At 41.6% G+C, this 24,890-nt stretch overlaps 1 protein-coding gene across 4 annotated transcripts in view; it reads right to left on the bottom strand.

Moving 5' to 3' along the window:
- The window catches only part of MAP3K20 (mitogen-activated protein kinase kinase kinase 20), a 136,006-nt gene that overhangs the window by 99,290 nt on the left and 11,826 nt on the right, over positions 1-24,890 (bottom strand). For 2 of the 4 annotated variants that reach the window (XM_084892870.1, XM_084892868.1), the window contains exon 2: positions 23,755-23,947. In XM_084892870.1, coding sequence (XP_084748996.1) covers positions 23,755-23,913 — 159 coding nt within the window. In that variant the 5' untranslated portion in view covers positions 23,914-23,947. Of the gene's footprint in view, positions 1-23,754; positions 23,948-24,117; positions 24,569-24,890 lie in introns of those variants that run through there. The other 2 variants (XM_084892871.1, XM_084892869.1) reach the window with 2 other exon arrangements.

Below are 24,890 nucleotides of genomic sequence, written 5' to 3'. Positions count from 1 at the left end.
GAGAAAGTTCTGCCCTCTCATGAGGGAAAGGTAGCAGGAGAAGCGGTTGAAAGCACTGTTGAGCTAAATTTGTTTAAAGGGTCTAATATATTATTAGAGGTTAGAAATCATTCTAATGGTAATGGGAAACCATCAAAAGTACTAGTGTAGAAACGACATGATCTGATCTGCTTTTCTTTTCTTTTCTTTTCCAATTGGTGTCCATTTGGTGGATCAGAAAGGGGAAATAGCCAGGTGCTGGAAGGAGAGATAATAATGACTTGAATGACAAGAAGCAGAGATGGTGATCAGGGAGAACCAATTCTGAAACATCTTTCTTCTGCCAACCAAATTGATCCAATGAGAATCAGCACGATGAATACCCATTTCCTCAGCAGTCCCAACTTTCCATTTCAGGGACCACGTTTTGGAATCCATTTGATTAGAAACGAGAATTTCAATGGGGACGGTTGCAGATGAAGTCAGGGAATATCTCCAGGAAATCAAAGAATCAGAATTAGTCCTGTTTGCAAACTACTCCTAGCCACAGGGGAAAATGTGAAATCACATCAAACTAACTGCAGTCCTTACTATTGCGAGTTTTAAGAGATTATAAGATGTATATGCTGCCATAAAAAAAAAGAAGGAATTCTCATCATTTTGCAGCAACCTGGATGGAATTGGAGAACATCATGCTTAGTGAAGTCAATGAAAGAGAAACACCACATGACCTCACTCATTTATGGATAATAAAGAACATTATAAACTGAACCAAAAGATGGATATAGAGACAGTAAAGCAACAAGCAGACTGTCAAATTACAGCGGGGAGGGTAGGGAGATCTGAGGAAGATAAGAGATCAACCGAAGGACTTGTATACATGCATATAAGTACAACCAATGGACACAAAACTCTGGAGAGGGAGGGCAAGTATGGGAGGGGGGGGGCAATGGTATATGTACAGAGATAATAATTTAATAAAAATTAAAAAAATCGCTGAAACTGGTTTGGCTCAGTGGATAGAGCTCGGTCTGCAGACTGAAAGGTCCCGGGTTTGATTCCGGTCAAGGGCATGTACCTTGGTTGCGGGCACATCCCCGGTGGGGGTTGTGCAAGAGGCAGCTGATCGGTGATTCTCTCTCATCGATGTTTCTAACTCTCTATCCCTCTCTCTTGCTCTCTGTAAAAAATCAATAAAATATATTAAAAAATTAAAAAAATATTTTTCTCTTAGGATATTTGTATGCCACATGATTTCCCTGCTAAAATGAATTCTGCCCAGCTTTTTGGCTTACAAAACAACAGACAATATAAACTAACTTTCATTAATTCATACTCATTTTGAAATGTTTTCCTTTTAATTGACAATTTTGAAAACAACTATTTGTATACATGACTGGTTTAATGGTAGCTACTTCTGGACACGGTATTTTCCACTGTACCTCACAATGTAATTGCTGAGTTCCTAAGCAACTCTTTCCCCTTCTCTATCACACTGGGTATCCATGGCAACATATCCTAAAGAACTGGTACACTGGCATTGCATTGTTTAATGGAGCACCTCATGTCAATTACTATACATGTAACTTTATATGTATATGTATTACAAGCTACCTTATATCCTATATGGCACACAGGATAACAAATGGCACTGCAATGTAAGGTAGCTTAATATCTAAGAACTCACATGCACATTGTGATCAAAGGTTCTCCTAGAGAGGTCGAAATCTGTTTTGGAATGCTTCATGCTTTAGTCACAGGCACGTGTTTCAGTAGAATTTCGGTAGGTTCTAAAATCCTGTCAAACTTTCAATCCTGGTGCAATTAAAGTTTTTGTTTGATGCAGACATGATGACACTCTAGTAGCAATAACAAACCACCATCCTGACTTTCCCTCTCTCTCACTGCTAATCTCATTTCACTTATCAGATAGTCTGCCAGGAACAGAAATACAAAGCCCTTGGGCTCACAGGCAGAGCAAGTAAGAAAAATAAAGAAAGTGATGAGGAAAGACCCTCTCTCCAGGCAAGCTCCGGACAAGCCCATGCACCCAGGGTCCAGTGGAAATGCTTTGCGGTCTGCTGAAACGATTCTAAGAACCAAGAGAGAGGTGTGGACATGAAGAAAGCACCCCCTCCCCACAAAGCCAAACTAGGAACTTCTGGGTGAACTGTGCCACATTTTGAATAGCTGAAAAACTAAATGGCAACTGCTCCTTTTTTTTTCTTTTATAAAATTTGGACACACACACCTACACATATAGATACACGGGAAGTAATGATACAATAACTATAATAAAAGAAGCTAATAAAATATTTTTTTGACAATGGGAGGAAAAACAGGTTATTGGCTCTGGCTGATTGGAGCATCTTACTGTACACCAAAAGGATGTTGGTTTTTTTGTTCCTTGTTTTATTCATTTGTAATCAAAATCCTGATGTGCACTGAGTAGTCACCATGCTAGCCCCTACTTCCTGCTGCATGCTCAAAGAAAACCACAAAACCAACCCCAACAGGACTGTGGTTTGGCGAGAAACTCTGTGTCCATTCTAAAACCACGTGGCTGTCACACAGGTAACAATACTCGCAGGCTCCCTTTCATTTCCTATAATCCAGAAAACACACACAGTGTACTGGGTGCAGTGGCCAGCCTCACAGTTAAACATCTGGATGCTGCACAGCTGAAGGCTGTCCCTGCCTTTCTAAGACAACCTTACTGCCCAGGATGGTCTGAGAGGGCATTCTGCAATTCGAGCAGCTCTCACTCCCTTTCTCTATGGACTGACAATAAAAACAAGAAGTGAATGTTCTCTTTTACTGTAAAGAAGCATGCTTTATTACTTTAGATACCACCCTCTCCCTGTCTCACCACTGCAATACTGTAGCATCATCTCTTTGTCCTATGCAGATCATTCTTTTCTCTGCCTCAACTACACAGTAGAACCCCAAGTTCTATACCCACTCTAGTCTATATGTAAATATTTATATCGATATCCATCCATCCATCCATATATACACAGAGAGACAATACCTCACTCTTTGGATTAAATCTCTTGAAGTTCCATAATGAAATTGAATTATATTGCTGCAGAGCATTTGTTTTTAATAATTCTAGTGATACAATTTTCTGTTCACGTACAATGTTCAGATTACCGGAAAACAGAACTGGAAAAGTATACATCCCTCAATTTAGGAAATTAAAAGGAAGTAAAGGGTAAAACATGTTTTTGAGAAAACACTCTGGCATGAAATGCACCTTCTTTTCCACTCCCCAGTCTGTTGACCTTTGCAGTGTTAGACAAAGCAATTCTACTATGGCATTCAATAACGTAAGATTCTGTTTTCAATGACCATATAAAAAATTTAACCTTTTCTTTTCCAAACTATGAGGTAGAGGCTCTAAGCTGAGAAACACGAGTGAGTGAGGTTACTCTAAAGGCAATGTGAGCTTCTTGCTTTGCTGTGAGAGGGCTCCCACCATGACAAAAGCCATGAAACAATATATGTTCTTTAGCTGCCATCCCAGGACACACAGGCATATTAATGACCTGGAGCCAGAATTACATGGACAAGGATTTACTGCACTGAGAACACGCTTTCTTTCAAGCAGTAATGTGCATGAGATTCTACAAGAGATACATTTAAAGGCAGATTGAACATACACATCTCAAACAAAATATAAACCAACGATAAGGCCATTTGCATATCTCCTTTGGGAACAAATGGCTATTTCCCCCATGTTTTATATACAAGTTGTTAGGCGTTAACATTATAATTTAGTCACTAGGTAACGGAACGTTCAATGGGACCGTGATAGAATGTGAAGGGGAATTACCAACGCCAGCAATGGACACAGTGACTGCTGGGATTGTGTGTCTCCTCACTTTAGGGGAAGAGAACTTCTTCACATGTACAAGGGACACTGGTGTCGACCGGTGAAAGCACCGAGCTGTTCCATTATTACATGGAAGTTCAGACTGTAGAGGGTGTACACTGATGCCGAGGAGCCAGAGGGGTGAACCGTGCCCGTTAACAAGTTGTTGCCTCCTAGCACCCCATCTATTGTGTGTGCCCTGCCTTGTGAACTGGAGCTAGACATTATAAACAGTTTTCCTTTGCCAGCTGGCTCAGCGCTAGGCTATGTCAACACAGGGCCTGGGAGGGACATCGCAAGGCCCAGCAGCGGAGAGACTTCTCTTTCGGTTTCCTGTGTGACTCCCCCGTGGCTCTGGCTGCCGGAGCATGAGTGAGACCCAGGGTCACTCACCCTCATGTGTTCTACTGGGACCTCCATGGGAAGATTCTGGTGGGCCAGCTTCAGTCCGCCATCGCCCAGCAGGTGGCTTCCTGCACACCAGCCCCAGCCCATGGCACCCCTGAGATCTCCCCTGGAACCTGTGGGCTTCTTGTGGGCCAGTCTGACACCACAGCAAACCCACCGTCCAGAAGGCTGCAGCCACATGCTCTCCAGTGAGGTCTACATTTCCACCTGCGGGTGGGGTGGTTGCAAGTCTGTTCCTCCCTAAGCTCTAGAGGTGGGAGCTGCCCCCACATTTGCTATTCCTATATTCTTTGGGGTTCTTACTAGCTAATGGTAGTTGACCTTTTGCCAGTTAATAAATTTTATATTGAATTTTCCCCTTTCAAATTACTGGCATGGTTTCTGTCTCCTGAATGGAACCTGGCTGATACAATTACCCCCGGCTTCGTACCAAATAACTACCCACTGGACAGGATTTACTCACTGGACAAACTGTATACCTTTCAAACTTAGTGACAGCTACCTCTAAAATCATTATCATGATAGTATTTTAAGTAAATAATAGGAAAAAGTTGTGATTCCTTGAATGAAATATCAGTTTGAAATCAAGTCCAATAGACCATGATGATGTAGACGCAAAAAATGATGGTGAAATGACATAAGTACTACTCACTCCTAAGGCAAGCTTGCCATTTAGGACTCTTGCAGCTTCCAGGAACCCAGGGGGGAAGTCCAGAGAAAACCCAAGGGGGGAAGTGTGGGTGTGTCATCTATATGTGTGTATGCTTGTGGCTCCCGAGTGTTCATGTCCAAAGGAATCAAAACTAGACCCCCCAGTAAATCTAAGTAACAAGCACATAAAATAGTCACATGCTGCATTTTTTGCCTGCTGCTTTCCTAAATTGCTCCTCCATCACAAACCAGTAACACAGAAATAAGAATGTGGGAATAATTTTTAAAAATTTACAGGTCCATACAACTCTGTTTAGTTCTCGCTCCCGCAACTAGACTCATTAATTTTACTAACTTCACACCTCATTCCTTCAGGCCTATCTATTTAAAGAATTATCTTATCTCCTTAAATGTAAACAACACAATAAACTAAGAAATATTCTGATTGGAGGAAAATGGAATTACAAATAGAAAAAGAGATGAAACAAAATCTTAAGGTCTTCTAAATGGCTAGATTGCTCCATTTGAAAAAACAATGGAAGCAAAAATAGCTGACCTGAGATAAAATGTTCTCAGGTCCAAATTGTTGTGGTTATTATCGTGGAAAGAACAGAAAACCCCATGGGCTAAGTCTCCTGCCATCCCAGAGACTTAGAAACTGTTGTTCTTGTCACATCTCTCAGCTTACCATTACCCGGAGTACCCACCACCTCTTCCTACCCTCCCTACCTTGACAAATGGCAGGTACATCGCTCTAACTGAACAGAGTAGGCCTTTATCTAACTTAAGCATTTTTCTAATACACCTTAGGAGGAAAGCATCTGTGGTATTAGGTGCCAGAAGAGAGTAACAAAATTTTCTGTAGCTAGAAGTTACAGAATCTCTTTCACTCATTCAGACGCGTTTTCTAGATGAGCACTCCTCTACAGAATCTTAACATTTGTTCTAGTCTGCGTTGTGCAATCTTGGAAATTATGATCCAGTTCTTCTTGTGCAATTAAGGATATTTAGGCTACAATCTAAAAAGTGGAATTTTAGTAAGAAATAAATAGCAAAATAGATGAGGTATGTAAGAGCCGTGTTATTATTTTCATTTATGAATAAATCATTGAGGATTTATATGAGATAACTCATATAAAATCTTATCTTTGTATTGTTACAAATGTCATTTAAAAAAATTCTGTTTTCAATAGACAAAAAATAAAATAAAAAAAATTAAATATGCCAATGCACTTAATACTCCCTATAATTTGGGGAAAACCTCCAAAAGAGATGGGTGTGGGGGAAGCTTTCAATGGAATAGAAATGTCTGCTAATAAAACACTCTACTATGTATTAAATTTACTTTCTTTTCTTTTTAAAAAACATATATTTTATAGATTTCAGAGAGGAAGGAAGAGGAAGAGAGAGACAGAAACATCAATGATGATAGAGAATCATTGATTGGCTGCCTCTTGTGCACCCCACACTGGGGATCAAGCCAGCAACCATGCCCTGATGAGGAGTCGAGCCATGACCTCCGTTCATAGGTCGACTCAACCACTGAGTCGTGCCAGCCGGGCATTTACTAAATCTTTTAAACTGATATTTCCAGTGCGCCTTGCCCTCATCAATGAAGTCGCCAGTGTTACCACTCAACAACAGGGATCCAGTGTGTTTCTTTTTCACGGAAACTAGAAATCTGGATTTTTGTGCAAAATCATCTAAGTTTTAAATGTTGATGATACATTTTTAAAGATCAAGATACTGTGTGGGCCAAAAAGAACATATCTGCAGAACAGATGTATGCATGAGCTGCCAGTCTGGGTCCAGTTTTAATCAGTGACTGCCCTGCTGGACTGGCACACAGCTATGCCCAGTGCAGGCTGCCCTCTCCACTCCCCACAGCTTCCACCACTCCCCACTGGACGACACCAGGCTGACTCTACTTCCTCAGATGACTTGCTGTATGTAGACCCTGACGTTTGTAGCCCAGAGTTAAAAACTGCAGGCCCTGTAATTCCATTAGTTGGGTTCCTCAGTGCTGTCAACATTTGTCCTCTGATGGTAGAGTCCATTTTTGACACGGCGAAAAATTATTAAAACGAAACCTATAAATAGATATGCTGACATCAGTTGCCCATTAAGAAGACAAGAACCCCGAGCCAGGTGATGCACAGATGTTTTGTCTTCAAGGACGAGAAGATCAAGGAGACAAGAAAGGGGGAGGGAAGGTGGGTGGGAAGTGATCAGCCAAAGAACTGGTATGCATATAATGTGCATAACCCATGGACACAGACAATAGGGTGGTGAAGGACTTGGGTAAGGTGACCAGACGTCCCGCTTTTGGCGGGACAGTCCCGATTTTTAATCAATTTGTCCAGCGTCCCTTGGCATTTTAAAAATGACCCGATTTTTGGTCACCTTAGCCTTGGTGGGTAAGGAGGGCTAGAAGGCATCAATAGAAGGAAAACGGGGACATAGGTAATTCTTTCAACAATAAAGATATAATTTTTTAAGACAGAAAGGAATTTGACAACATTAAGAGGAGAGCCCTGAAATGAGTGCATGGTGGGAAATCTCTAGGCTTGGAGACAAGGGAATCCAAATGTGAGTGCCGAGTTTGGAGAATAAAACCTGGATGCCCTGGTTGAAGAACGACAGAGCTGTTGGAAGACTGGGGAAGATATGTGGGCAGAGGAGGGGTGCTCCTCCGAAGGCAGAACAGCCCTACTCTATGAGATGTTGACGGTTTTACCCAGAAGGGGCTGAAGGGGAGTGGAGCTGACAGTCCTAGAAGCGGCAGTGACTGGAGTCTGCAGTCAGCTCAGAGGTCTTTCATGTGGACACCACATTCACTCAGGATGATTGTCAAATTCAGGATGGCGACCACAACTGAGGCGGGTATTGAAGCCAGGGAAGGCAGGAAGGTGAAGGCATGAGGCTGCAGCCCATGGTTAAGTGGGAAGAAAGTCGGTGATGAAGGGGTGGTGGCAAACAAAAAACAGACCACGTTTCTTATATAACTTAGGAACTGATTCAGCCAAAAAGGACATCACTTATTTTGATTTAGAAGTTATTTTTACTCATGTCATCTAACTTAGTACTGATCTGACTTAATAATATCTTGAAGGTAGGTCATTAGCCCTAGCTGGTTTGGCTCAATAAAAAAATATATTTTTTAAAAAGGTAGGTCATCAAATATTCCTTTGGAAATTTTTGGAAACACATCTATGATGCCCCACCCTGACGAGATTTCCCAATATGCTAGGATGAAAGAGACATTTACTATCTCAGATGGGAACCAAAACTGAAGGTAGTTTTCATTAAAGAAAAAATTCTAAACCCTAAAGTGTGTTTCTGAAAATGTGTCATAGGAGTGTCCTGTGAGCATAGACCATTCAGCTGGGTGAGCTGGAAGACCTGCAGAGATGGTCTCAAATGGAGAAATGGGAGGTGTAGATAGTGGCATTTCATTTTGTCTGAACTGTGGGCCCTCCATCTGCTCTGAGCGCTCTTACCAGAGCTGACACAGCCGCAGATGCTCTTTTCTGAACGCTTCTCTAGAGGGAAGAGTTAATGGAGAATCTACCTCCCCCGCTGCAGGCCCTGCTAAGATAAACCGGTGTGAAATGTTTTCCTCTGTTTATATACAGATCATAAAAGGAAAATACCTAACTCATCCTTACAAGTGGCTGTGGGCAAGCATTCCAGAGCCTTTATGGGTTTGCTAAAACAAAAAGAAACAAACAATCCAACAAAATTAAGGAAAATACATAATTTCAATTACCTCCTGAGTACTGGGTTAGATGTTTCTTTACAGGTTTTTCACATACAGAGCAAATGCAGATTCATCTCCCTTATAATTACCAGATCTGGAGCAAGCTAGAAACAAAGGCAAAATTCTAAAGCCTTATTGGTTAGTAACCAAATGAGTTATTTATATTCCTAAAGAATACTAAAAGAAGGTGCCCAGGCCCAGATAAATGCAAATTACATTTGACTTAAAATGCCTGCAATGTTTCTTTAGCAAACAACTAAGACCTGGAAAAGCTGTTAAGTAGAATATGTGTTTACCTTAGACCACATGTATGCAGAGCTTCATGACAGCAAAGAAATTGGAGTGAAATAAGATTTTTATCAATAAGGGTAAAATTATAAGCCATCAGTGATATTCTGGGAGAGTTGAAGCAAAAAATATCAAAAGTATATGAATATACTTTCAAACAACTTTGCATGATTCAAACCTAAACAGAGGATAAATTGCCTCTGTATATAAAACAGACAGGCTGTAAAGATGTTTTTCCCAACTACCTGCTATAAGTAAGATTCCATGCATTTGGTTAGCTTTGAGGGTTTTTTTTTTTTTCTGATCATAAAGATAGCACTTGCTCACTGTTTCCAATTTTCATGGCCATACACACTCTTAATACATATGGATGTTCATTTTTTCTAATTATTTTCTTAGAAAAAAAATTCTTAAAAGTGAGGATGATGGGTCAAATAGCATTTCATTTTATTATTATTTTTAAATATTTTTAAAATTTATTTCAGAGAGGAAGGGAGAGGGAAAGATAGAAACATGAATGATGAGAGAGAATCACTGATCGGCTGCCTCCTGAACATCCCACACTGGGGATCAAGCCTGCAACCTGGGCATGTGTCCTGACAGGAAATCAAACAGTGACCTCCTGTTTCATAGGTTGATGTTCAACCACTGACCCACACTGGCCAGGCAAATGGCATTTCGTTTTAATCTTGTCAATTTTGTAAACTGCCCCCAGAAGGCTATGCCATCTTAGACTTTCAATGAAAATCTAAACTTCCCTGATGTTTCCTTCTGCTCCGCAGGCCTCTCAATGGCAGTGGGTGGATCCTTTTCAGCACTTGCCCCTCTGGGCCTGGAGGTGAGCACACTGTCCTCCTTGTTTCTCATTTCGGTTTCCACACAGCTCTCCATGCTCCTCCTCAACCACTGAGTCACATGTCATTAGGTTGCACTATTCATTATCCTACACCGTTGCCCTATTCATTATCCTTCACCGTTGCCCTATTCATTATCCTTCACCGTTTGCAGCATATACCAAAAGACCGCGAGCCCATGATTCCATCTCCTCACCAGCACTAACACACCACTCCTTTTCACTCCACCACTCTCATCTGTGAAGGAATGTCTCCATACTGTTCCAGTATGCAATCATAAGGACCCTACAGGCCAGTGATTCTCCAATAAGGAGAATATAACATTTCCAGAGGACAGGGAAAGGGGAAGGAACATGTATAGTTAAAGAAAGGTTAAAATATTCTTCTTCATCACACAAAATACAGTAAATCCATGACCAAATATTGTTGATGGTAAGGAAATAAAATATATGATGAGAAAACATCACAGCCTGGCCAGCGTGGAGGTTCAGTGGTTGAGCGTCTAGGTCATCATTCAGTTCATGGTAGGACACATGGCCTGGTTGCAGGCTCGATCCCCAGTGTGGGGCGTGCAAGAGGAAGCCGATTAATGATTTTCTCTCATCATTGATGTTTCTATCTGTCTTTCCATCTTCCTTCCTCTCTGAAGTCAATAAAATTATTAAAAAAGAAGAAAGACAATATCACAGAAAACATGGGTTTAGAAGACTGGGAAACATTATCCTATATGAATTATATAAGTAGCTAGTTATCTACAAGCCTCTTTAAAACTTTTATTTTTTTATTGAGTGTATTGGGGTGACACTGGTTCACAGAACCATACAGGTTTCAAGTGTACAGCTCAACAAAACAAAGTCTACAAGCCTTAAAAAGAGAAAGCTATGCTGAAATACGTGCTAACAAGCCACAGAGGAGAGTATAAATATTGGGTGTGTTCTGATTATAAGTTGCTGAAATAACAGTAATAACAACGGTCACCAATACTGACAGCTGACTGGGTGCCAGGAAGCATGTTAAGTGCCCTTACATGGACAGCCTCGTTCGGTCCTCACACATCCTTAGGAAGCAGGCCCTGTTATTATCTCCATTTTATGGAAAAGGAAACTAAGACCTGGTGAAGTACTGGCCCATACAGCGGCTGAGTCGTGGAGCCAGGACTTCAGCCTGCACTGTCTGACAATGGAGCGCCAGCTCTCCAACCCTGAGCCACGCTGCTTCCTAGGGATGAATGCCTCCATTTCCAACACCAGACAGAAGACGTTGTGTAAAAACGCCAAATGAAATTCATCATAAATATTTTGACTGCTATCTTTGCCAGTAGATTGATTCCCCTTTAAGGACATGCTGGCAAGAAGGTTCTCCTTGTTTCGGTTTCCTAGTTTCTCTACAATGGCCTTGTTCTCAGCCAGTTCTCTGCTCTGCGTCTCTGACAAATTCCAGACCACACAAATCACACAACCTGAAGTCAAGGAAAATCTCTTCTCTTGTTAAACAGATTTTCCTAGTCAATGTGCTCCTCCCCACGTGTCTCTTCTGTCCAACTCCTGAGGCCAGGGGGGGCAACACCCACCCCTTCCCACCCCACAGCCTGGCTGCAGCTATCTGCCTGGAGAACTCCGGAGCCAACCCCTCTGTGCCCACTGTCCCTGCTGATGTCATCACCACAAGACAGACCATGCCCCGGGCTGCCCCTCCCTCACCCCTCCCGTGCTGATCCCCGGATGACTGTACATATTCCAGTTAGACCCTGCTTCCCACTTCCCCCAGCTCCTGAGACCCTTCCAGTGCCCTCACATTCCCTCATCAGCTGGACCACACCATCCTGAACCTCTTCTCTAAACTTTTGCTCATCTTCTCTGACAGAAGCCATGCTCTCCTCCGCACGCATGTCAATGGCAACCAGCCTCTCTCTTTCCCCACTTGCTCCAATCGGGAGGGCACAAAGGGAGCAAGGTGGCCTCACTGCCATTTCAGAGAGCTCTTCCCAGGTCCTCCCTAAATCTTACGCCATTAGACTGCATCATCCACTAACCTTCCTGACTGCCAACATATACCAATTCCAGACAGTCCCCCTCCCCTCATTTATTATTTCAGCTCCTAGCTGTCATTTCCTCCAATTACTATTCCTGTATCAGAGTGTAGGAATGCTTACATGCACATAAATGAGCCTGACACCTGTCCTCTAACGTCCTTGAACTTCCCTGTAAGGATCTAAGCCTTCACCACACCTTGGTCGCACATTCCTTTGGTCACATCCTAGACCTTACATTACCAGCAGCTGCACCCCTCAATAATACCAGTCCATGCACCCCACTTGCTAGCCGCCGATTCCTATGTTTCCAGCTCGCTTCTTCTAGTACCTAATTCAAACAATTCCTCGACCCACAATCAACCGTTTCTATATCTTTTCAGTGCCACTCCCTTCTCTGATGTCTTCCCTTCCCTCTTCACCTACCTTAAATTCCATGGCAACCAACAGAAGCCTCGCCTTGCATCCATCCTCAACTCTTTGGTTCTGCTTTTACTTCACTGTACTCAGGACAACCCATCTATCTGTACATGAATACCACACAATCTTGATAACTCTACAGTAAGTAATGAAATAAAGCAGCAGTATAAATCCTCCAACATCACTCTTCTTTTTCAAAGTTATTTTAGCTGCCCCAGGTTTGTTGTAACTCCATGTCTTCTGTTTTACAAATCTGCCTGTAAATCTCTCCACCAAAATTGGCTGGTGCTTTGATTGGGATTGAACTGAATAAACAAATCCAACTCAGGAGAACTGGCATCTTAATAGCATGTAGTCTGACCCAGGAACACAGTGTAACCCTCCAGTTATTAACGCCCTCTTCAATTTCTCTCTGCAATGCCAGTGCAAAGGTTTTGCACAGTTCGGTTGTTAAATTTAACTCTTAGTATTCCTCTTTTTAAAATAAAACTTTGTGTTTTGCTTGTAGTACATATAAAATGTGCCATTTTAACCATTGTAGGAGTAATGGGTTAAGTACATTCAGACTGTTGTGCAACCATCACCACTATTTCTAGGATTTGTTCATCATTGCAAACAGAAACTCTGTGCCTATTAAACAATGACTGCCCATTCCCCCTAGTCCCTGGCAACCACTACTTAACTTCCTGTATTTGAATTTGCCTACTCTAGGTACCTCATATAGGTAACATCATACCATGTTTATCCTTTTGTGTTTTGCTTCTGTCACTTAACATACTGTTTTTAAGATCTGTTCATGCTGTAGCATGTATCAGAAATTCATTCTTTTTAAAGGAATGAATGTTATTCCATTATAAACATATATCTTATTTTTGTCTATCCAATCATCTGCTGATGGATTTTTGGGTTGCTTCCAAATATTTCATATTTTTGTTACATTGTCAATGGTATTTTTTAAATGGTTAATTCCAATTGTTCATTGTTTATATTAAAAAAAAATGGACTCTTGATTGGTCTTAAAAACCTGTTCCACCCATGTTCTCTCCATCTCACATGATGGCAAATAATGTCCTTCCATCTCCTTGGTGCAAACCTTGTGAAACTTCCTTGATTATTTTCACAGACCATGTCCAATCAGTGAGCAAATCTAGTTAGCTCTACCTTTAAAATACACCCCAAATTCAATCACTGCCTTCTGCCTTCCTGGCTCCGGCCACAAACATCTCTCATCTGGGTTATATTCCTAGCTGGTGCTTTCTGCCCGTACTTCTGCCCCACATCGTCTTTTCTCAACAGAGTACCTAGAGTGGTCATATTAAAACATAAGTCAAATTATTTCACTTCTCTACTCCAACATATGTGACTGTTCACCATTTCCTCCCAATTTAAATCAGAAGCTCCTACAGTTTCCTACATGGCCCTCTACCATTTGGTCTTGTTACCCTCTGGTCCCATTTTCTGTTTCTCCTCCCCTCAGGCACTCACTCCAGACAGTGGCTCCCTTGCTGTTTCTCCAACACATCAGACATGCTCCCAGCTGGCACCTGCCTCTGCCTGGAATGCTTTACTTAGATATATGCTTGTGGCTCCCTCTCTTTCTTCCTTCACCTTTATCTTGTATCTCTTTTTTATATTTTTCCATTGACTTTTAGGGAAAGTGGAAGAGAGAAGGAAAGACAGAGAGAACCATCGATGTGAAAGAAACACATCAATTGGTTGCCTTCTGCATCAGCCCTGACCAGGGCCTGAACTGGGGAGGAGCCTCCAACCAAGGTATATGCCCTTGATTCGAATCAAACCTGAGACTCTTTGGTCTACAGGCCAATGGTCTATCCACTGAACCAAACTGCCTAGAGGCTTCCTTCAACTTTTTATTCAAATATCACCTTCTCTATAATTGACTAACCTATTTAAATTTGCAACTTCGACCCCATTCTGTCATACCTTATCTCCTTTATACTGTTCTATGTTTTTCCTTACATTTTTATATAAACCTTTTATTTTGGAATAACTTTAGATTTACAGAAAAGCTGAGGAGATCATGCAGATGGTTACTCTCATCCTATTTCCCCTAATGTTAACATGTTGCACCACCAGGATAGATTTGTCAAAACTAAGAAACCCTCATTTGCTACATTACTATTAACTAAACTCCAGACTTGGTTTGGATTCACCATTTCCCACCAATGTCCTTTATTTCTGTTCTAGAATCGAATTCAGGATCCTGCATTGTGTTTGGTTGTCATGCCTCCTTAAACTCTTCTGGACTATGACAGTTTCTCAGTCTTTATTTCTCAAGACCTTAATAGTTGGGGGGGCTACTGGCCTGGTCCTTTGTAAAATGTCCATCGGTTTGGGATATCTGACATCATCCTCATGACTAGGCTGGGGTTAAAGGTTTGGGTAAGAAGACCACCAAGATGAAGTACTTTTCTCATCACATCGTATCGGGATATATGCCATGGACATAAATGATCACTCGTGATGTTCACCCTGCTCACCTGGTTAAGGTGGTGGCTGCCAGTTTTGTCCATGGTCACATTGCTAATTCCTCCTTTTCTGTACTCTTATCTCAGCCCATAGTGAAGAGGGGTAAGGGTCTTTTTTATACTGTTTCAATATACTATGTTTTCCACATTTGTAGGTAAGCTCTAAAAGGACATGCATATTTGTCTATTTTAGTTACTGATATGGCTCCAATATCTAAAATAGTGCTGAGCATGGAATAAATACTCAATATTTGTTGGACGGCAGAACACAGAAAAGGAGGTTGCCTTGTGTTCTGTTTAGGCCATAGAATCCTGCAGCATCAACTATGCAGCTCCCCATTTAGGAAAGTACGTGCTCAGGGAAAAAGACACATATGTCATTCACTCGGTGATAGTACTAACATGCGGAGTTACCTTTCTCAGTGGGAGCTGCTGTTTTTATTAGGGGAAACAATCTCAAAGACTGAAATTACAGTGCTGAAAGCTGAGGCATTAGCGATAGGATTACATAGAGAATACATGGAAAGTGCTCAGAGTAGTGGCTATAAATAACAGGAACTCAAGAAATGTTCATTTCCTTTATATCCTTACTCTACATTCAGGTGAGAGATTTATTTGGGGGAGGTACAGAGGATTTTACCGGGAACCTCAAAAATATGCTCATCCTACCTATTAACAATCTGAAATTGCTTTTAAAACCAGGCAGAATATAAAAATTTTAACACTCCATACCTCAAATTCGGTTCATGTTAATGTCTTGATCTCTTACTAGAATCACTTAATACCTCTGAGTATAAAGTTTGTCCCAAGGAAGAACATAGCCTTTGTGGTTAAAAAAACTATTCTGAAATTTTAAGGAGAAAATGTTCTCCACTTACACAACTCTAAAAATTTGCTCAGCAGCTAAGTCCTTTTGGAGCAGTTAGTTTAAGGTGCTAAGAAAACGATGCATTGTATTTTAAAACCCCCACCCCATGATTAAACTAAAAATGTATACATATTTCTTTTTTATTTCTTCTGAGTACTTTTTTTTCTTGTCTAAAGCTTTACACATGTCTCTGTTTCCCCAGACTGACCACCCCTCCAACGGTAGACTGCATCCCTAGTTCCAATAACAAAATGTTTCCCACTAGACAAAGTACTGCTCTGCTTGTTTTTAAACTTTCGTGAGTTAAACTGATTCTGCACGTTGAGTGCTTAATATAATCTCTCTTCAAAAGCAGAGCAGCCGTATAGTCCCCTCCTTCTTCAACAGAGCTCGCATAAACACTGCCCAGACATTTCCATCCTTATCAGCGTAGCTGCTCTAATGCAGCTAATTTTACCGCGCTGTTTTCCTGAAGAACAGTATCAGGGGTAGGATTTATATTGTCAAGTCATTAAAATTCCGGCAGTCTCATTTCATTTAGGGCACCTTAATTTTTCTCAGGTCATGAATCAGTGAACATCTGACAGCCACAGAGCGAAGGAAAAGCATCTTAGATTCCTTTTTTGGAAACAGGTCTGAAAAAACCAGATGGAGAAACATGGCCAGGAAAATCCTTCCCAGCTGCTATGAAACAGATCCTTTCATTCAAAGACAAACTAATTTATTAAGACCTAAAAAAAAAAAAAAAAATCAGCCACACATGGAGAAGAAAAGGCTTCTCCTAGGAACGGCAAACTGTTTTCTGTAATTCAGGAGAGCAGAAACCTTACGCAAATCTTACAAAAGAAGAGAACGTTAAGGTGATTCCCGTGTTTACTATTGCTTAAGATTTGCTCTGGGATGGCCCTGAAGGGGTCACCAGTGTCAATGGCTGACGGTTACATGGTAGAGAACTTCCTTGGAGTGAAACTGCTCCAAAATTGAACAGCTTGCACCTCACGTGTTATCCATGGCGGTGTTCAAACAGAAACTGGGTGTCCTAACCAGAAGAAGGGCTCAGGCGTGAATGAGAACAAGTTGATAAGCAGGTCTCTATCTTAGGTAATTTCATGTCAGTGATTTCCTGTCTACACCAGAAAGCAGATAAGAAAATTCTTGCCACCTTTTTAATACACAAGTGAGGTCATTCTATTCTGAAGACTGAGAGCAAATCATATCTGTTTTACTATCGGGAGTATTCATGGGTAGCTCTTCCTCTCCTCCACTCTTTCAATTGTCCAGGCTTTGAGTAGCTCAGAAATGCAACTCGTGCTTCATGCTATTTTTCTTTCAGCAGCAAGAGCCTGGCTTTGTATGACACCGGTTCATCAGGATATAACATTGAAATACGTGCATGGGTTTGAACTCAGCACAGTATTTAGCGTATGGCTGGAGAACAAATATTAAGTATCGAAATGTTTATTGCTTAATAAACCAAGATTAATACTTTTTTTTTAATGAGAGCTGAAATAACAGTTGCAATCAAGTTCCTCATATGACAAGCCCAAAATAACCTCCACATGCAAGTAAACAAGCAATCTAACAAAGTTTGGAAAGGATGTAAAAAATGTTAAGTGACTAAGGAGCAAAAATAAGTACAAGGGCTTTCTCTTGCAAATAGAACATTTTTTTAATGATGATATCAACAATCTGAAAAATAGCATAGAGTGATGTCTGTCTTAATGTAACTGCACTCCACATAACATGGTAAGAACTTGAGTTACAATTCAGGTAGTTTTCTGAACTCTCCTTGGCCCCAGAAGAAACCATTCCTGTGGCTTTTCCTCACTGTCAAGTGACCTCTCCCAAAAGGTTTGTGTTACCTTCAGAAGCATCAGTAACACATGCTTACTCATTTAATTTACATATTTGTTTGATTTAATTTACGTGTGTTCAATTTTCCTTTACTTTAAAAATATATATATTTTATTGATTTTCTACAGAGAGGAAGGAAAGGGACAGAGTGCTAAAAATGTCGATGAGAGAGAAACATCAACCAGCTGCCTCCTGCACACCCCCTGCTGGGGATGTGCCCACAACCAAGGTACATGCCCTTGACCGGAATCGAACCTGGGACCCTCCAGTCCACAGACCGACACTCTATCCACTGAGCCAAACGGGTTTCGGCTCTTTACTTTTTTTTATTTTATTATTGTTTTTATATTTTTTCAATTACAGTTGACATTCAATATTATTTTATATTAGTTTCAGGTATAGTAAATGGACAATTATATAATTTACAGAGTGATTCCCCTGATGATTCCAATATCCACCTGGCACCATGCACAGTTGCTAGAATATCACTGACTAAACTCCTTAGGCGATATATTACATCCCTGTGACTATTGTGTAACCACCAATTTTCTGTATCTCCTTACAGTACAGCCGTTCACATTGGAGTGTCATAGATTATAAGCTCCCAGGAACAGAAATATCTCATAAAAAAAAGAGCTGAGTGACAGACAGCTGTTCAATATAGACTTCTGGATGATGACTACATTAACTAGCAAATAAAATAACTCATTAGCTTTCTTATTCTCTAGTTCAAGTGGTGGTTTAATATATATATAGCACAGAGTCAAAACATGGCACAGGGAAATGTTTAAAATCCCTTATGTGGAAATGGCATGCCAGTCTAAGGGGTACAAAAGCAAGGGGTTTTATAAAAATCAAACATCAGGTAAAGCAAGATGCTCTGTGACTACACAGCTGCACGCCAGTCACAGCCAGTGATAGAGTGAGGACAGTCATGTTTTGGCCTTTTCATGGCTGAACAGAGTAAATGGAGAAAACGTAGGTACTGAAATACAGGACAGCTTTCTGTATGAGATTTTCATTTCCTGACTGAGAATGAAAGGAGAGTCTACAGTGACATGATATCAAGCAGCAAGGAACAAGCACATTCCTGTGAGCCAGGCAAGGCAGGTGAGGATCGACAAAGAAGGTAAATGTGCAATTCTCTTTATTGTTTTCAGGGACAGAAGGAAACATTACAACAGCACTTCTACAACTAAAGCAAGTGCAAATAATTTATTAATAAAAAGCCAGCGACAGAACTACAAAGGAGAGGAAAAAGGGTCTCTCTCCTATGAACTAACAAAGTGGTAACAACATTAACTAGGTTTCTATGAAGCACCAAATGCTGTCATGTTGATAGAGTTTGTATAACAATAGCTTTTATTTCTCATTCTTTCCTAGTTTTGTGTCAATATTCAGATTGTGTTTTCCATTTCACATGGATATTCTCCTTTTATATAAAAAGTTACTGGTAGCTCCTGTTCTTATTATCAGTCCTGACATTTTTGAGCTCTCTGTATAAATATTTACAATATGGGACAGTTTTGAAATTTAAATTTATATGGCTTTCAACTTTTCCACAAGAGTCAGATATGGAAGGAAAAATGTGTGTTTTTTTTTTTAAATAAAGGGAGTGGTGCCTTGCATAAAGCAAGGCAAATGCAGAAAAAGCCTCATATTTTATCTCTTGAGGATTGAACTTCCTTTCAATTCTTTTGGGAAAATGAAAAGCAATCGTGTCTCTTTCACATCTCATACTTAAATCTGGTTTTCTACTATCAGTTGAATATCAAATTCCAAGTTAATGCAAATGCTTGCAGGTTTCTATCTCTCAGATGGGAAAAAAAATACCATGTACAGACAGGGCTGGTTCTAAATGTCATCAAATGTACAGCCAGGGTAAAATGAGCTGTTCCGATGGGCCCGTTCTGAAGCCCCCGCTGTGAGGCTGATGAACACTTTGTGGGGCTTTTCTCTGGGCTGCAGCCATTGGGAGGGGACACTGGTCCACAAGGGCCTTCTTTGCCCTCTCCGCTCCTTGCTTCAATTTCAGCCTCGGCAATTTGGTTTGATGTCAGCTCAACTAAAATCTCCCCAAAAGCCAATAATGGCTTCCTCTCTTACCTTTGGTATATATTCTTCAGATCATTGTTTCCTGTTGTAAACTTTTTAAAAACGAAAAGAAATAGAGCACTGTAGGTAAACCTGTAACTAACATGAACGAGCTAAGTCACCACTGCGGATCCTGTGGCACGGCTACGGGAAAGTACAGATGAAGCATTTTAAAGGACCATACTGAGACTGAAAAATTAGTAATTTGTGACATACTGAAGAGGTTTATAAAATTCGATTTCCTGGAACAACCTTAGAAAGTGCCATAGATTGCAGAGCTACATTTTTTTCTAAAATTGTGTTTTTCTGATTATAAAAGTAAATATGTGGATCACATGGCCTCACATTTGTCAAAACTGAGTGATACATGCATTTCATTGTATATAATTTCCCCGCCCCCCAAAAGAAAACAGAACTGCAAACACATACTGAACTCTGGTAATAATAGGCATGCTTTAAAGGAATTTAAGGGGAAATGTATTGATGCCTGTAACTTATTTTGAAATGCCATCAAAGTGGATTGATGGATATAGGATCCATAGCTGGGTATATATGAGATAAAGCAAATATTGATGTTAATAATAGACCCTGGTTGGTAGATACATAGGTGTTCACTATGAAACTTTTACAACTTTTCTTTATTTTTGTAAATTTTCATAATAAAATGTTGGGGGGGGGGGGAGGAATATGAGATCATCATAGAAAAATATGGAAAACAAAAGAAAGTATCAGAAAAATAAAAACAGACACTGAGTGGACAGTTGGGATCACATTAAAATGTTTTATAACTTGCTTTTACCAGTTAGCAGTGTATCATATGCATTTTCCTAACTCTTTAAATATTCTTCCAAATGCATTGGAATTCACTGTACAAATGTAGGATTATTTTCTTCAGCTTTATTGAGTTATAATTGATGAATGAAATTGTAACATATTTAAAATGAACAAAACAATGAGTTTAATATCCATATATTGAGTTCATTAACACACCCTTCCCATGAGATGCACCATAATTTAAAAGATATTTTTTTATAGGATACTTGAGTTTCTAATTCTTCACCATTCTACATGTAGTATGAACAACAGCCAGTTATAGCTATCTTTCCGCACATAGCTGATTATTTCCTAGGATAAAGTCCCAGAAGTAAAATTTTTGTCTCGAAGGAAATATTTTAAGATTTTTAAAAAATATATTTTGCTAAACTTTTCTCTAAAAAGTTTACCAAATTACATTCCTAACAGAGATCGCTTATCTCTGATCACAGCGATCCAGATGTATGCACTAAAGCAGAGGAGAGCAATACAAACTCACTAAACTAGAGTCTACAAATAAAGTGACAATCAATAGTCTCCCTCTTTCCTCTCACATAAGCAACATTGAAGAGTTGGGTCTACATTTTATTTATCTTTTACTAAGTGCACGGCATATATTTAATTAAATAATTACATGTGTGAGCCACGTACATATTATTAAATATTCCACTGCTTCTAAAACTCATTGGCAAAAATGACCAAGTGACATGAAACTGAATCTGTACAATAAAATCCAGAGCAAATTACCTTTATCTTACCTCTTAGAAAACACCTAGCCAGCAAGCCAATGCCTACCTCATAAAGTATAACAAATATTTGCTTAAGAAATGCATATTTCCTTCCCAATAACTTTTATCCCCTAAGCAAAAATGTTCTGTATCATACACTCTTGTTGATTCAGTAGGTGTGGGATGCAATAATGTACCGTATCTCTTTATCATTGATAATTACTGCCTAAACCAAGCCCCAAAGCTGAAACAGAATTTGTGTTCTCTACTTATAAGGTATGAGTTAGAAGCCCAATGCACAAAATTCATGCACTGGGAGCAGGGAGAGGGGGGCTCGTAGGGGTGTCCCTCAGCTGGCCTGTGCCCTCTCATAGTACAGAAGCCCTTGGGGGATGTCTGATTGACAGCTTAGACCCGCTTCCCCCGGGGGAGCGGGCCTAAGCTGTCAGTCGGACATCCTTAGCACTGCCTCAGAGGCTGGAAAGGCTCCTGCCACTGCTGCTGCACTGGCCAGCCATGAGCCCGGCTTCTTGTGGGAGTGCACTGACCGCCAGGGGGCAGCTCCTGCGTTGAACATCTACCCCCTGGTGGACAGTGCGCATCCCAGTGACCGGTTGTTCCCCAGTTCGGTCAGTTTGCGTATTACCCTTTTATTATATAGGATGCTCCTGTAGTTCACTGTAACCAACTCAATTTCCGAATGACACCCATGCAGGTTAAAAGCTTACACCAGAGTAGGACCTGGAAGTTTCCAGCTCCTGCTACACCCCCTGTGCTTTCCTGTGTCATTTCTCTGGCTCTCTCAAAGGTAGCAAAAAAGGTATTAAGCATAGGTGGTGGGGTGGTGGTGGAGGGAATGTGTTAGAATTATTATTTTCCTATCAATATCTGTTTCATGTCTCATGAAGTCTCACACCCAACAATCACATAAGTATGTTCATTGTACTAAAGTTGCATGACCTAACATATAAAAATATTAGCACACTTCCATACTTCTTTGACTAAAATGTGATGGAATTGGTTTATTTTCTATCCTTAACCTGGTCAGCTAGAGGTTTCAGAGTTGAAAAGAACAACAACAAAAACAGGGGATCTGATCTCCTGGGTCTCACTTGTTCCTCTGGGGAGGCCTCACACATTTCTCAAAGCTCCATTTCCCACGATAAAAAGGGAGCATGACACTGCTTCCTACAAAGAGTTCACCAGATAGAAAAGCTAGGTTCAGTCCGGAGTAAGGAATGGTCTTGTTACCTGGCTACTATTTAAAACTGTGCTGGTCGAGAGACGAGGAGGAGGAAACTTACTCTGCATAGTACCCTCCTGCTTCGAGGGCACTTGGCTCTAAAGCTTTCGCATCTACCAGTAAGCTTTCCCCAGCCGGAGACACCCCATGGCAGAGCTTAGCCCTCTGGCCTGGCCCAGCCACTGGAAACGCTGCTGGGGACCACAGTCACACAGCACTGCTGGGGAGGCCACACCGCGCTGCCTTCTGGGTCTCCTTCCCTCACCAGTTGCTACAATTCACTGACAGCAATTAATGAAGAAAAAACAACAATATTCAGAGAGATTAAAGGATATTTATGGAAAAGTTCACTTTTAAAGATACTGAAGAGAACACTAGCTAGCCAAAACAGGACTAGTAGAAATATAAATAGGAAAATAGAAATGACCAACACAAGCTCCAGAGGGTAGCTATTAAAAAATTATCAAGGCCACAGAGCCCCTGCAGGTCAGCTCCACATTGGCCCTACTCTTCAAGGCACCGCGCTGAATTTGGGTGGCACGGCACCTCATTCCTGAGGAAGATGACAGGCCCATGAACTTTGAGGACGTATCCCAGACTCTGACAGCCGTTTCTGGTTCTTCTTCTTCTTTTTTTTTTTTTTTTAATATATTTTATTGATTTTTTACAGAGAGGAAGGGAGAGGGACAGAGAGCCAGAAACATTGATGAGGGAGAATCATCGACCAGCTGCCTCCTGCACACCCCCTTCCGGGGATGTGCCCACAACCAATGTACATGCCCTTGACTTGAATCGAACCTGGGACCTTTCAGTCCGCAGACAGACGCTCTATCCACTGAGCCAAACCGGTCTTGGCCGTTTCTGGTTCTATAAGGAGGGCAGCTCTGTCGGGCACCTGTTAATTCTTTATGAGACAGAGTCCATTGCTTTTGGCCTCAAGCAGAGGTGAAATCCAAAAAACTGGCATGGCTTATTCTTCAGTAGGAAGTGCTTTTTGTTTCTTAAAAGACAACTGTGGAGCACAAATTCACGGAGGGACAGAAAATGGAAGGGGGATGAAAACTTGACACGTTACTCTTTACTGACCCCTCTTGGCTGATGTGGAAAAGGAAAGGTCTGAAGTCAGACCTCCTCTCCAGGAGAGTTCAGAGAACATTCGGTCTATTTCATGCCATGGAAAGAAACCCGCTCAGTTCAGACGAGCCTGGTAGAAATCCACCCTAAAGCACACGCGGCGACCATTTCTATTTATGGGGCTCCCGGAACGGAGGTTGGGACACGGCCTCCGGATCGGCCCCAAAGGCCTTGCGAGGTCCCTGGCAGCCTGTGACCTCTGACTCGAGCTTGAAAAACTTACGTAAGCGCCAGGGCGACCACTGCTGAGTGCGGGAAAGGACCTTACCTCTTTCTCTATTTTGAGCAGCTTCTTCACAGCCACCTCCTTGTCCTGTGATATCCATTTGGCTCGATAAACACTCCCAAAGCTTCCCCCGCCGCAGTTCTCGAAAAACTGCAAGTCATCAAACTTAATTTGCACAAAGGAGGCACCGAGAGACGACATCGCATAATGACAAAGGATTATACTTCCACACACTCTGCGGAGAGAAAGAGAAAGAGAAGTCGGGTTACAAGTACATTGGAACGAACCCCCTGAGTCCCACTTCAGGTCACGTATTAAAAGTCCTGTGAAACTTCCAGAAAGAGCCCTGATGACTCAGGAGAAGGAAAACCAGGACTATAAACAAATCAGAAGCAAAACACGTACCCTGGCAGCCCGTGCAAAACTCAGCAGCAACTTGCCCTGACGCTGCCACACAGCTGTCCACGGAGAAATGGCTCAGATTTCCCCCGGGACAAGACCTGTAGCCGCGCTTCCTGCACATCCCCAGGAGCTCTGCCGAAAGGCTACTGTGTCACCAGGTCTCCTATCGGGAAGCCGGGGCGGCCGGGAAGCGTGCCCTCCGCAGCGGGCTTGCATAGCTCTCCTGGCATGCGAGGCATGCCATCGCTCCACGTTGTGCTCACTTCACGCAAAATACACATAACCTAAGCAGCGGGGCATCCCGGCCCGAGGAGAGCCAACATGCTGCAAGCAAGCATTTAGGGTCCAAAAGCGAACGCCGTTCGGCTTAGGGACGATGGGAAAACCGGCCAAGTGTTTTCCAAAGTGGCTCCCTGGCCTGTGTGCTGCAGCAGAAACTTAATTAAAGAGTAGAAAACTTGCCCTGATTACAGTATATTAAGTCATCCAACGGCCTCTGCCAAGAATGCCGAACGAAAATATTATGCTTGTTTCCAGAGGAACGGATGTCCCCTCCCCGAGATTATTAGAGTGATATTTTCTGCAGTCTCAGGTGTTTCACCGCGCACCAGGTAAGCGTTCGCCCTGCGCACCCCAGGCCAAACCACGGCTCAGCAGGAAACACAAAACAAAAGCACACAAACAAGGAAACAGAACGCTGTGATTCTGAACGCGCATACAAAGCAGGTGGATAAGAAAGTCTGTGTACACATGCTTGCCAACATTGTAAACCAGAA

Source organism: Pipistrellus hanaki, assembly GCF_964339955.1.
Source record: "Pipistrellus hanaki genome assembly, chromosome: 8".
Taxonomy (NCBI): domain Eukaryota; kingdom Metazoa; phylum Chordata; class Mammalia; order Chiroptera; family Vespertilionidae; genus Pipistrellus; species Pipistrellus hanaki.
The sequence above is the reverse complement of the archived record's forward strand: the minus strand, read 5'-3'. Positions and strand labels throughout refer to the sequence as shown.